The sequence below is a fragment of the Plecotus auritus genome, assembly GCF_963455305.1.
Source record: "Plecotus auritus genome assembly, chromosome: 3".
NCBI lineage: Eukaryota > Metazoa > Chordata > Mammalia > Chiroptera > Vespertilionidae > Plecotus > Plecotus auritus.
The window spans coordinates 22994281-23009358 of NC_137772.1; the positions used below are offsets into that span (position 1 = coordinate 22994281).

The 15078-nt window shown below is 40.9% G+C and overlaps 1 protein-coding gene across 9 annotated transcripts in view; it reads left to right on the forward strand.

Moving 5' to 3' along the window:
- The window catches only part of UNC5D (unc-5 netrin receptor D), a 629157-nt gene that overhangs the window by 511582 nt on the left and 102497 nt on the right, over positions 1 to 15078 (forward strand). For all 9 annotated transcript variants that reach the window (XM_080659992.1, XM_080659990.1, XM_080659987.1 and 6 more), the window contains 2 exons: positions 2321 to 2485; positions 7687 to 7865. In XM_080659992.1, coding sequence (XP_080516118.1) covers positions 2321 to 2485; positions 7687 to 7865 — 344 coding nt within the window. The remainder of the gene's footprint in view (positions 1 to 2320; positions 2486 to 7686; positions 7866 to 15078) is intronic.

Sequence of the window (15078 nt, forward strand, 5' to 3'; positions counted from 1 at the left end):
TCTGCTGCCATGGCCACCAAGGTGAGATCAGAAGTAAATGCCTCTGTAGAGGAAGAAAGTGAGAAAGAGGTGCCGTTAAATGGACCTGTGCTGGCCTGCTGGTGGTATAAGCAATTTGTGGCCTAGGCAAGAGCTCTCTTCATAACCATTAGCTTCGTGCTTCTCCCAGCATTTCCCCTAGAAGAGGACAGTCTCCATGTGGAATCAACTAGTGGCACCTTTCAGAGTTGTCCAACTTATATCAGTTTTTAATAGAACTTCTTCAGATCTACTGAACTTTATTTAGAGAATTATTTTGGTCAAGAAAAGAACAACCACTCAAGCTATTTCAAACAATGAGAAACTTAATTGAGGGAGTTTGAGCTTACAGAACCTTTAGAAAGCCTGGTAGAGTCAGAGAAAGCCACTGATGATATTAGGAAGCCAGCAAATTCAGGAATTTCAGGAAAACAGCACTAAACCAGATGGTTCTCAGGGGAACGTTCAGAAGCCCCTGCAAACCTCATGTGTGCTAACAGCTGACACCTTCTGGCTTTTGCTGATGTTAGAGGGGCAGTGATGGCTTCAGCTCCTCCTCAACCACCCAGTCTAGCACAAGTGCCTCTCATTGGCAGAATGGAAATGTGAACCCCATGCTGGCTAGAGAGTCTGTGAAATGCAGTTTCCAGGCTTCCAGCCTCTGCCATGCAGGGGAGAGAACTGAGGATGGCAAAGATGGTGTTGCATCCTAACAGCCCACATCTTGCACAAGATTGAAGTCAATGAAACACCACACACACACACACACACACACACACACACACAACAAACAAACAACAACAAAAAACACCACACAGTGTCATGCACATAGACCTTTTCTGAGCCCTTGTTTCTACTTCCTGAGACAAAGGTCCACTGCCTTTTCCTTGATTCAGGATCAAGAGCAAACAAATAAAAGCAAAACACAAAGCCCTTCTGTTTCTTGCTGGGATGTGGGGTTAATGCTTGAGTGTTTCTCTCATACTCCCTGAAGTTGACTCTCCTCTCTTCATTTGTTTAACTATTTAAAGTACACCCCTCCTATGCCCCCCATCCCAAAGTATCCAAAATCAGAATCTGTGAGACTACTACAGTGAAAATTAGGAAACAAACAAGTGTGTACAGTAGAGCTCAGGAATAACTAGATAACTCATAGTTCCTCAAAGGGAGTAGACTGAATTTTAATTATGGCTCCTGGTCTTATAACACATGCTGGCTTCACTACCAGTCAACCTTCAGAATATCTAACTTCCAGACCACCTTTCAATGTTAGTATTATAGAAAACTACATTTATGACAACACCTAAAAGTGGAAATTAGTGAGAGCAGAGAGAGAAAATTGAGGATGAACAGTACTAGAGGGTGATCATTGCCAAGGACCCAGCCCAGTATAAGTAGGCATGAGAGACATTTTAGTAGATGAAAGTACATCAGTTTCTGATATTGTAACCTCAGAATATCAACTGACCTCTACTTCACGTTATCATAAAGTCACATGCCTGAGCACACTCCATTCGGTGCCAGGCACTAAGTGGTAATGGGGTAAAGGGTGACCTATATAGATCTTACACTCTCCCTCCTCATATAGTAACAATTGTTTTTGCCACTCAACTGTCTATAATCCCTTAAGAGTGGGGACCAAACCTAATTTCTTATTATCTAGTAAGTGTCTGCTCATTAGCTGGAACCATACACAGAATTGTGGGATAGATGAACTGAATGACGAGTTGGCAAACTAGATTGCTGTGGGGCAGCCCACTGTGTTTGTGTCTCTCTCTGGGATGTGCATGTATGTGTGTGATTTTGCAGTAGGTATAATTTTTATGCTAGATACGTTAACAATGTTGTGTTCTGTTTACATAATTCAGCATGAGTTTGTGGTATAGGGACAGGTTCTGGGCAATCAGTTCTGTAGCATAATTTTCATTTCAGTGAGAAAAGGTATCATCCTTCCCCAGGCTTGGGTAGGAAAATGGACCATGGGAGTGTTCTAAGAACCTTTAAGTGGAAAAGCATTCTGAGTCATGTTTGATGCATTCTTTCTAATTGTGTCACCAAGTGAAATCTGAGCTCTTGCAGTGTGCTTGAGGAATTTAAATGTTATCAATTGGAATTGACATTAATTACCATTGTGCTGCTTGGCATATGCTGGAACATTATTTCTACAACAATTCCGCCGAAGTCACTCAGGCAATTATCTCTGTTGCAATCATCGTCATCATCACCATAATTATTGCTATTAAGTCTCATCTGAGCCAGGTTCTGCACACCATAGCCCTCTTCTCTCCCTGTCTCCCTGCAGGAAGTCCCATTCTCCCGCGTGTGGTGCAGCAACCGGCAGCCCCTGCACTGTGCCTTCTCCCTGGAGCGCTACACGCCCACCACCACCCAGCTGTCCTGCAAAATCTGCATCCGGCAGCTCAAAGGCCATGAACAGATCCTCCAAGTGCAGACATCAATCCTAGAGGTGAGAACTAGGTCTACAGGCCTCCTGACCCATTTCTAAAAGACAATAAGAAAAATATACCTATCACAGTCATGCTACTAGTATACAGGTAGCACTAACTCTTTTGATCCTCGTTATTAATTGGACAAGTCATTTGGCCTTTACATTGGCAGCTCTACCTTTTGAAAACTGATTATCACCATCTCACTCTCATTGGCATTCGTCAACTCTTTTACTCCTTATTACTGATAAGGGAAAAATATACTTTTTCTCAAGCTTTGAATTAAACCGAGCTTCCCACTGGTCAGGGAAACAACCCATCAGAACTTAGGCTCTGTGAAGGGACCTTTGGGGAAGATATAGAGATTTTGATACACAAAACCACAAGCAGTCTAACAATAGTCCATGGTAGGCTTGTAACATCATCTGAAACACATTATTAGGTCTCTGTACAACTGAGACACACACGTGCCAGCAGGAGGCACAAGGTTACCACTGTGCAGTTTTATGTTGCTTCTGACTAGTTTTCCAGAAGTCAGTTGCCCATAGCTGTCATTTCTTCTTCAGGGTCATGGCTCCTTATTGTCTTACAGTTTCTCAGACCCTCCAGGTTCAAGGTTCTATGCATCTCCATTTCCATTAAACCTAGACTCATCAATACAATAATATAAGATAGTGTAGATATTAATCTCATTCTACAAAGTAAAGAAATGGAAGTGCAAAGATGGAAAGGACCTTGTCCAATGTCATATCACTACTGAAGGGCAGAATTAGAATGGGAGTCAAAGGAGAATTCACAGTGGGAACTTTTGTGAAAAGATACCTGATATCTGCCATGATTGTGATAGGCATTCCCTCCAACTGGTTACTTGAGAGTAGCTGCGGGGTAGAATCAGGGAAGGCATGTGATGCTTCTTTTTAGCAATTCTAAAGTAATCCCTGGCTAGTTTAGAAAAGCACATACATTTTATTGTTCACCTGTAGAATGTGTGTGTGTGTGTATGTATGTGTGTGCACATACACATACATACATACATATTTATGTGTAAAGATATAAATAATATATACTCATTCATTTCAACTTGGCAGAAGGTTTAACACATTTTGTATACATACAATTCAATTTCAGAGGTGTTTTTTTTTTCTTTGAAAATTTGTAGCCTTATAGCATTATTACTTCCCTCCGTTCTCATGTCAATTCATTGTTCATGCAAAATGAGTATTGCTAATTCCCCAAATAGTTTTTCTGAAGAGTGGGTGACTTTCCAAAGGACTGTGCCTCAAAATTGATAGCTGTCTTAACTGACATGTTTATACAGTATTTGCATTCATTATGGCCAATTAGCATTATGTGCTAAAGTAGTTTTGATAGGGAAGGTATATCCAGAAACCTAGGTGGGATATTTTTAGAATATCTTTCTTGAACAGCCATGGCATATTTGACACAATACATTTCAAAGTAAAATAAAAAAACAGAGGAAGGTTTTAAAATAAAAACCAAAAGAAAAACCTAGGTTTTCCTTCTGGTATTCAGGATCATTAAGGAAAAGGCAGAACATAAAGATGCCTCTGAAACAAACTGCCTTAAATACGTTAACAGGTCAACAGAAGAATTTTAAGTTTAAAAGATTTTTATTTTTTAAGGTGCTCAGATATTACAGATCAAATTCTGTTATTACAGAATATTTATGTAAAAGGAATGTGATAGAGTTGATACATCCTGGTACCTTTGCTCCTTAAATAAATTTTTGAAGTGCATAAAAGGAAAATGAGCTAATAAATATAATCTTATGCTTTACTCTCCAGTGACTTTTTTAATGCTTCACAAAGTTTACAATCACTTTGAAATGCCTTGAAGAAGGTAATATCATAGTATCTGTTGATAAAAGGAGGCAAATATGAGAATAATACTTAGATATTCAGTGTTGACGACAGTCATCCAATTTGTAAGCTACTGCATTTTAGAAGCTTTTGAACACCTTTGATCCTGTAAGGATTGTTTTATTAATTGCTTCAAGTTTTTTGTTCCTGCTGGAACTTGGCCCAGGATATCTCCATCTCTTTGGAATAGACTGTAATTCTTAGGCAAATTTAGTTTGTTATAATTTCTTATGTCAGAAGAAAATTGATAATTTTCTGGAAAGCCACTAAATTTCAAGCACCATTTTATGTGCTTTCACATACTAGTACAACCTTTACAACTCCATGGATTACTATTATAACAATTGTACATGCTATCACAATCTCAAAGATGTCAAACTTCTTGTTCAAGGTCATAGAATAGCCAGAGTCCCCTACTGAGCTGACTTCAAGACCAAAAACTAGATGAATTTCCATACCATGCTACGCCAGGATCGCAGTCAAGGAGGCCTAATTTATCAGTCCTAACTATGGGCCTTGTCCAGAATAAAAGCCTCCTCTTTGGGGGCTAAGGAACTAGTGACAAACATCACAGCACCAGCAATTTGTCTTTGAGTATAAAAATACATGAACATTGGGATGTTCTTTCCTTAATATTGTAGGATGAGGTGTAACTATTAATGAGATGGGCTAGAATAAGTATTTACTAGTATTCTATAGATCTAGAAGAATAGAACATATTTCTTACATATAGATCTTCCTGTCAAGAACTGTCTTGATTGAATGATCACTCAAGGTCCTTCCAAATTTAGGACTCTCACTCCTTGGAAAAGCATACATCTGGTGATATATTTGATAAATAAAAACCATCCTTTTCTCCTTAAAAATATATTGGTTTTTGTGGTAGATGGTTCAAGGAAAAGTGAAGATACATAAACTGCTGAAAAATTGAGATTAGATGGGGAGGAAGCAAAATAAATTCCAGACCAGATCTGTAACAATCAGTGAATCAGGAATAGCAGAGCAATTATTAAATTGCATTATATTTCATGGCCACTAGGTTTTTAATAAGTTAGTAATAGGGTTTTATTAATTAATAAAATTATAATAATAATAAGGATCTAAAACTTTTGAAGATTTTTAAAGATTTCTTTGAAATACATTTTTAATAACTCCCCTCCTCCCAAAGTCCCTGTATATTTAGGTTTAGGGCTCCCAATTCCTACCTTACTTTAATACTTTAATGGATTATCTTAGTGTTGCTATTTCATGAATTTAACAATGGAACCATGAGAGGTAAAAGAAACACATGTATATAATTATGTATATAAAATAATATTGATTTTAAATATCTAAATGCAGTGATTATTCTCATTAAAAGTATTTGGTTCGTTATGTTCAGTCTCACATCCATCATATTCCTCCATGCCTCTTATCTACAAGATAAATACAATCATTCATATCCTCTCACACTTAAAAATTATTTCAGTAATTAAGATAATATATCTTTTTGTTCTTTAGAGTGGCTATTATTGTATCAATCTTTAGAAGCAGGCTGGTTCTTCTTAAATTTAACCCAACTGAATTAACTAACAATTATCACCAATTTACACTCTATAAAGCAAGGGTATCACTGATCTAAAAATTATACTAATATGGAAGAGAAGGGAAGAATCATCAAGTAACTTATTTCATCATTCCTTATTAATACCATATTATTGAAGAATCTATTTTTTGGTAGAAACAACTTTAATTGGGAATCTTACATGTTACAATTTTTCCTTAAAGCAATTTCTCTTATCTTTCTTCCAAAAGTGTGGAAGTTGGGGATGATTTGTCTGTTACAAAAAGACAGAATACTTGGAATTTCTCATTGATTTACAACTCCCAAGCTAACCAGGTAGCAGCTGCTTATCTCAGATGTGCAGAGCATGAAAATCTACTGTTCCTCTGAATATTTAATTTAAACAATCAAAAAGTGTGATGTATGTACAGGATTCTTATTACTTGGCCCAGATGTCTTTTAGAATACATCATAAATGTTACATAAAGTGTCATCCTTATGCATGGAAAAATATTTAAATTTGGAAAATGTATAAGAGAAATGGGGCACACTTAGTAAAGTGTTAGTAAATAGAAAAATACTTATTTTTAGAGTTAATCTCATAATATTTCATTCACCTTCAAACTATACCACTCTATTCATTTTCTCTGAAGACTTTAAGTATCAAGGTGGTCTTTCTTCTACCAACAGTGAAGATAGAGCTTGGTGATTTGGTCAATTCCTAGATACCAGGAGGGCTTCCAGAAGCCATTTCTCTGTCTACTGCACTCCTATGGCATGGATACTTTCAATGTTTTCAGCTTCATTGGCAAGCCACCTTTTCATGTATTAACACATTTGGATACTATTTTATAATAACTACCATGTTTTCTGGCATAGAATTCCTTTTCTTCCTCTATTCCTAGTTTCTACCATACTTTCTAAGCACATTGTCCTGCCTTAAGTCAGGAAATATGTCTTGTAACGTAATAATCATGGGAATTATACAATAAAATACTTTTCAGGCCTTAAAATCCTGTCAGTCTACATAAAGTTATCAGTATCCACTCCAGTGTGGCCCATTTCTGTATGATTTCATGTTGGATATGATGACCCAATTGCTGTGATGTACTAAAATAACAAATCCTCACTGAACAACTCTAAATCAGAAGCAAGGGCAGGTGCAGACAGCAGGCAGAGCCTTCCAGCCTGCACCACTCCACAGACTAGTCAAGGTCTCATCACTGACTCATGCTGGATCATATTCTACCAAAACAATTTAATTCTAAAACAAGACCACATTTTTTTTCTATAGAATCACATAAACTTTAAGATCATCAGCATATGATCTGTTTCCATTTGTAGCTTTTCTGACAAGTGGCTTCCCAGCCATCATCTTTGGTCAGTCCTGACTCTCAGAGCATCATTCCTTGTACTGAACTGAAATCTGCCATTTGGTAGTTTCATCCTAGTGATTCTAGATCTCTCCCCAAAAACAAAACAAACAAAAACCATAAAAATCTTAAGTCTGCTCTCACCTGATATATTGTCAGATGTAGGAAGCTGATCATTGTGACTCTCCTGAGTGGGAGAGGCTATTATAAATCTCCAGCACATGATTCACTACACTACGGCAGAGTTATTTACTACTTTAGTAGAGAGGGGAACTTGTCAGTCTATTTTATAGAGTTCATCACAATAGGCAAGCATTGTGTGTGTGTGTGTGTGTGTGTTAACACAGATTTTCTTAAAAAAATAGAAGTGTTAATCAGGTATGCTTCTACTTGGATCTGATCATGCCTTCCTTGTCTGCTTTCAGAGTGAAAGAGAAACCATCACTTTCTTTGCACAAGAGGACAGCACTTTCCCTGCACAGACTGGCCCCAGAGCCTTCAAAATCCCCTACTCCATCAGACAGCGGATCTGTGCTACATTTGACACCCCCAATGCCAAAGGCAAGGACTGGCAGATGTTAGCACAGAAAAACAGCATCAACAGGTAATTGGGGGCAACTTCTGAAAGAGTATTTTACTCAAAGAGCTTTGAAGAATGAAGTGGGTTGTGGGTACCTTTGTGCTTACCAGGCTCTGAGTTCTTTGATTCCTCTGGCCATATTTCATGTGAGGTCCAGCTAAGTAAGTGCCACCCCACTCTGCCTTTGGGGACATAACAAAAAAGCCCTACTTTGGCCGTGCTCCCATCTCCAGGCTTGCTAACTGAGCCACACAAATAGGAGGGTTAGGCTATGTCACATTGGTGCTCGTGAGGGAACACAGCACAGTCTTGAGACAGAGATACACAAAGAAACAAGTTTCTCAAATCTCCTCCTTACCAACAGGTAACCTTAAGCATTACCTAACCCTTAATGGAGACAAGCTCAGCCTACAGAGGTAGGTGCCTCCATACAAAAAAGGAAGTATGAGGATAACTCTCAGGTGTGTAGGCAGAGGGCATTAGACAAGCAAAAGTTTGTCCAGGCACCGTGAATGCATCTGCTGCTTAAACCAACACTGCTCATTATTGAGCTAACGTTGTTGAGTTGAGAGTAGATAAGAAAAAGCAAGGTGATGCCACCAGAGCACTAGAGATGGGCAGGCAGGTTTTAGCTGCCCTTAATGGATAACTAGCAGGGGCAGGCATTGACAAATAATATCTCCTCTCTCCCGAACCCACCTTGCATGCTCCAAAATGAATATAAAAGAGAACAAGTAGTTTTGCCAGAACCATTTTATTTCCCTTTTCTATGGGACTATTTTTTTATTTTTATTTTTTATGCAAAGCCTTCGTTTCCTACTGTTTGGCTTGCTCCGTCATTTCCATTTTTTGTTCTTTACTTTCACAGACATGCTACCTGACTCTTTCTTCTCTGAAAGTGAGGTAGATGTCTGCCAACAAAGAACAGAGTGCTATTCCTATTCCGAAAGGGATCCAGAATGCAAGAGTAAGGACCCCACTAGAAAGTAGTCAGGCTCACCGAGGAAAATCAGAAGGAGACATCGCTTCAAGAGAAAATGGAATTTACAGAGGCAGCAGGCCCAAAAAGAACAGATCCATTCTTGAAAGGACATATATAGAAAATGAAAATATACAAATGTGAGTCAGAAGACAGGAAAAAAATATTAATTTGAATATTTCTGAAATATTCTCTGAAACAGGATAATATATCTCATTTATAAGATGAACACCATGGCAATTTTGCTTTCTGACCAGCATGGCTACAAGAATGAAAAACTAATTCAGAAAACAGATTTTGGTTTAAAATAACATTGGGCAGGGACTCAAAAGATCTGCAGGGCCCTCCTTGTTCAATCCACCTGGCTATAAAAGTTTATGAATTATTTTTTAATATATTTTTATTGATTTCAGAGATGGACAGGTAGAGAGAAATAGAAACATCAATGATGAAAGAATCATTGATCAGCTGTCTCCTGCACACCCCACACCAGGGATTGAGCCTGAAACCCGAGCATGTGCCCTGGCTGGGAATCAAACCCTGACCTCCTATTTCATAAGTCGACACTCAGCCACTGAGCCATGCCAGCCAGGGAATAATTTATGTTTTTTAATTCATCATTTATATGAAGTAATTACCACAAACTCTTCAGAGGTTCCATGGATGCTGTCATTAATTTGCTGAATGAGCTTGTGCATGTTCCCGCCTTGTTCCATTTTATTCTCCATTTACAGTATATGTAAGAGAACTACAGTGACTGCCTCTAAAGACATTAGTTTCTGACCTTGCACAGCAGGGAAAATGCATCTCAAACTGGGAGACTGAGGTTCACACCTTTTTGTCTCTGAGCTCTAATGAACAATAAAGGGCTACACAGGAGCAGACTGCCCCCTCCAGGGTCCAATGTCAAGAAATGTGAGCACTTGATGTGTCTATTTGTGGGCTTGCTTTTATTTTAGAAGATTCCCTTCTCCAGGAATGTCTAAACTTCCTTGACCTAAGAAATATAGATGACCTACTTTTTGAAAAATTTCTAACATGGTCCCTAGAAAATGTAGATTTTCCAAAAATGCTAGTTACTCCCTTTGACATTTTCACAATGAATAGCAAATTGGAATAGCATGAATATATGTATATATGTAATCTACTTCTATCTTTAAATCTCATTAACATATTCAACATCAGTGAATGGCACTTCCTGCCCTCCCCTGTATTCTCTAATTTAACTCTCCAAATGTACTCTAATTATGAAGTAAGAATGATGTAAACTAGGGGTCAGCAAACTTTTACAAGATTCTTCTGTTGGGAAGGAATGCCACACAGTATATAGTTTAAACCAGCGGTCGCCAACCAGTGGTCCGTGAGATCCGAAAGGTTGATGACCACTGGTTTAAGAAAATCTTTGGAGCAGCGGTCACCAACCGGTGGTCCACAGATCACTGGTGGTCCATGAGATCCAAAAGGTTGGCGACCACTGGTTTAGACCATATGGGGTCTGTTGCAACTACTTGGCAACAATTCAGCTCTGCTCCTGTAGTATGAATCAACAGAGCATAGGCATGAATGTGTGCCAATAAACTGTATTAAAGAACAGGCAAAGACGCCTATCTGGCCTATAGTACATAGTTTGCTGGCCCCTTATTTAAATGAGCCTGCCCTTACTCAGTAAAACTTCCATAGGATCTTATTGCTTCAGCCAGAGTCTGCATCCCAGCCTCTTAGGAGGGGAAGCACAGGGTAGGGTCTTCTGCAGGCTGCTGTGTTTCCAGCCGAGATGGCCACCAAGGCATTCAGAGAACAGGAGAAAGCCTGCTGAAAATCACCTTGCATCATGTTAGCTCATTCTCATTTTGCAGAAACTGTCGGATGCCTTTTATGTTTTCATTAATGTACCAAAAATAGATTTTCTTCTACATGGGAAGAAACACGTGACAGAGATGAAGGGGATTTTCCTATGTAATTTGTCACAACTTTCTATTGTGCAATCCCAAATCACTGGTCTCGCTCTCATGGTTATAAATGATCTAGTACAGAACTGATCATCAATGTGTGTAAGACTGCAGAAATCGATACTGTCAGTATGCCCATATACTGTATTTGGGTAAGAAAGCCTTCTGCAACTTGATAGTTCATCAACTGTGGCAGCACAAGAGAAAGATAATCACATAGTTCATCTTTCTATGCAGAGAATTCACCGACCTTGATTTTGTGACATTTACCTGATTCTTCCCCTCTTCTTAATTTCCAAAAGTGTTAAAAAGCTAGTAAAGCAACAGCCCTCAAATCATGAAGGAAGAGTTTGCAAAGGAAGTGGAGAGAATCATTTGCTTTTATTTACTTGCCTGTGAAAATGTTCTTACCCTCTTTTTGGTAAATGCAAATGTCACTGATGATAATCTGCCTTTTTGCCAAACAAGTTTCTACTTAGATCTGAATAGGAGAGAAAAGAGATGGAATATGAAGTTAAAAGCTTAGTAGAGCAATCAATGAGAATGTGAAAAATGCCAGTGCTGTGCTATAAGGCAGCAACACAGGTGGCCTTGCAACTCGCCTGGCATATGGATCGCACTAAATAAGCTCCCAGACTAGCAAATAATGTCATAAGTAACAGTTGCAGTAATAGATTCTGTGAGCAAACTCTGACTATTACTCAGAATCCATACTTGCTGCATATCAAAGCTGAGATTGCACATTTATTCTATAAATTCAGCTGCAATTATTCTCAGTTTCAGTGTTCTTGGCCACATGTGATGGGTAGAGGGATAGGGCTGAGATCTGAAGAATTGATTGCACAGGAGTTGATGGTGGGCAGCATTGCTGAGGACTAGGCAAATTAAATAATAATGGAAGCTGCTTCAACTCAAAGTCCCATCTCCGCAGCACTTTGTATTTTTATGATACTTTACTTTTTTATTATAGTTAAATGTATCATATTAGGGTAAATTCAGTAAACTTTTCTTAAATGAATGACATGAACTTTTTCATTAGATAGTGCACTTGATCTTAAACACTTGCCTTCTAATAAATAAAATAGTTATAACAAGCATCAAAGGATGTTGAAAGTTGGTCTCAAAAGAAAGCAAGTTACATGGCACATTGTGGAGAATTCCTGTCTTTTCTCTCAGGTCATAGATAGTACCTGAAACCATTAGATAATTCTTTTTTTAAGATCTCATGATTTTCATAGTCCAGATACCCTTCTGAAAACATAGCCAGCTTGACCAAGTTGTTATGGGAACAGGTGCTGGATAAAGTGCATGAGATATGGGAGGATAGATAGAGAGGAAGCAGCCAAAATGGAAGAAAGAACTCCAAAATGGAAAATAGCAGATAAATTACATCTTATTAATACCTTTAAAGAAAATAATAGTATACTTATTTGAAAATGTGTAAGCACTTCCAAAGAGACAGATTTCTTATTGGTCAACTGGTTGAAATAGTTCAAGTGTATTTCAGATGTTAGTATTCATGGGTGATGGTGAAGAAATCATAAACAAATGAAATACTTCAAACCTCGCAGCTGAAACGCACATTACTATAATAACTTGGTTTTCCACCAAATCTTTTAACAGGACCTCTAATGACAAGCAGAATCTTCTCACCCTAAGGTCATACCCTTTCATTCTTTCTGTCCACCCCCTTAACTGGAAGCATTGCAATGGCGAAAAGGCCAGAGAGCAGTGGGAGAGGACAGAGGAAGGTCACAAGGCAGCTTATTAATCTGTCTCTGAATAACTGTTGAGAATTCACTAGAAGTGAACAGTCCCAGCTTCAGCTTTCTTATGGGCGAAGAAAGGAGGGAGGAGAAAAGAGAAGAAGATGAGAAAAGACAGGAAGACCACTGTGCAGGGTCACTCCAGTGGCCACTGAGACTGCATGTTTCCATTCCTGTGTTTCAGGATTTATTATGATTACACCAAACTAAGCTTTCTCAGTTCTAAAAGCTTGAGGCTAGGAAATACACTCTAATGCTTAAATGTAGAAATGGATGTGTGGCCACCATTTCTAAAAAACAATCTTCATGACTCTTTTAAGGAGAATCCTATCTAATAAAGAGGGAATATGCTAAATGACCATCACTCCATCACAAAGATGACTGCAGCCACAGCTGAGGCCAAGTTCCCTTTAAGGAGCCTTAACCAGCAATCAGCAGGGACCTGAGGCTATGCCCTCCCCTGCCCCCGTGACCCCATGGGGCTTGACAGGGGACCTCAGGCCAAGTCCCCCACCTGGCAGAGCTTGACAGGGGACCTCAGGCTGTGCCCCCCATCTGGCAGGGCTTGACAGGGGTCCTCAGGCTGTGCCCCCCGCCCTGGCATCAGGCTGGGGGAACTCAGGCCACACCCCCCACCCAGCAGGGCTTGACAGGGTCATCAGGCCTTTCCCCCTACCCCAGCGCCAGGCCGGGGGACCTCAGGCCGCAACCCCTGCCCTGGCACCAGGCCAGGGGACCTGAGGCACCCCCCACACCCAGTGGGGCTTGACAGGGGACCTCAAGATGCACTTCCCCTCCTGGTGCTGGGCTAAGGGACCTCAGGCTGCTCCACCCGCCCCAGCGCCAGGCCGGGGAACCTCAGGCCGTGCCCCCCACTAGGTGGGGCTTGACAGGGGACTTCAGGCCATACCCCGCACCCCGGCACCAGGCCGGGGGACCTCAGGTTGCACCCCCCGCCCCAGCACCGGGCCAGGGGACCTGGGCTGCACCCCCATGCCTGGCGGGGCTTGACAGGGGACCTCAGGCCATGCCCCCCACCCAGCAGGGCTTGACAGGGGACCTCAGGCCACGCCCCCCACACAGTGGGGCTTGACAGGGGACCTCAGGCCATGCCCCCTGCCCAGCGGGGCTTGACCGGGGACCTGAGGCTGCACCCCCCTCCCAGTGGGGCTTGACGGGGGTCTGAGGCTGTGCCCCCTTCCCAGTGCCGGGCCGGGGGACCTGAGGCTGCGCCTCCCCCAACCTGGTAGGGCTTGATGGGGGACCTCAGGCCATGTCCCCCACCCAACGGGGCTTGACAGGGGATCTCAGGCCATGTCCCCCACCTAGCAGGGCTTGATGGGGGACCTCAAGGCATGCCCCCCCGCCCCCGTCCTGGCACCAGGCCAGGGGACCTGAGGCTACGCCCCCTGCCGGCAGGGCTTGACAAAGATGCGACTGGCTGGGTCTGGATCTAGCCCAATGGGGCGGGGGGATGGCCAGGTTTGGGTCTCACACAATTTTGAGGCTTATGTGGGTTGGTGGGGACTTGACTCTGGGTCCCCCTTTTAATGTGCACGAATTTTGTGCACCGGGCCACTAGTTAATATATAAGGGGATAGCATTGTGTAGGTCCTTGGAGGTAAAATCTGAGGAAGTTCAAATCAGATTTTCAGGTTCTGGCCCAGTGGACTTACGCAGGGTCTGAAATTTAAAGAGCCCTTACAGTGAAGCCAGCGGGATCTAACACAGTAAAGTGATGGCATTTGGGCTTCATTCCACCAAAGTCAATGACTCATGAAACTCCCCAATAACATGAAGCTGAAAATGACAGCCCTGAGACAAGTTTAGCCATGAACAAGCTGTATAGAGTTTGTAAGTGGCAGGTGTTCATCCTTAAAGCAGTATGGGCAAGCAGCTCTTTATGTTCCTCCAGGAGAACCAAAGTCATCCTCCTGTACCTTCTAGGCAAGGGGTAAATTTGTCCTGATCTTTGAGGAAATAAGCTTTCTTTCTTTAAGATAATTTACTTTTCAGAAAAGATGGACATACCAAGTCCCCTTTAGAGTCTAAATAACCCCCATGCACAATGCTGTCTCAAGCAATACTGAAAAACCAGACAATGCCAGGGTGTCTGAATAGGATGTTTTCATAATTTGAGAAAATGAAATTATAGGAAGGATTATACCTAGTTTATTACAGTATCCTTTAAGTGATTAACTTTCTCCCCCAATTATTCGTGAGGTTTTATTCAAGCACATAGTATTTTGCAAAGGGAGAGGTATAGACATTCAGCCCTTCCCTCATTCAGGATTAGCACAGTGGTCTTTCCTTTTGGAACAAATGGTGGTCATTCTGCATCACCCTCAGGATGTTTGAAAATGTTTCGAGGTTATTGAAGTGGAAAATTAATTTAAATGAGACCTCTTTGTCCATGGCATACCCCAATTCAAAGAAAAGTAGAGATATGATTTGGTAGTTTTCAATGCCCTTCATTTCCACATATGAAAAATTAACATGGATTTGTCCTGTCAGGAATAAAACTGGAGAACTGAAAACAAGGT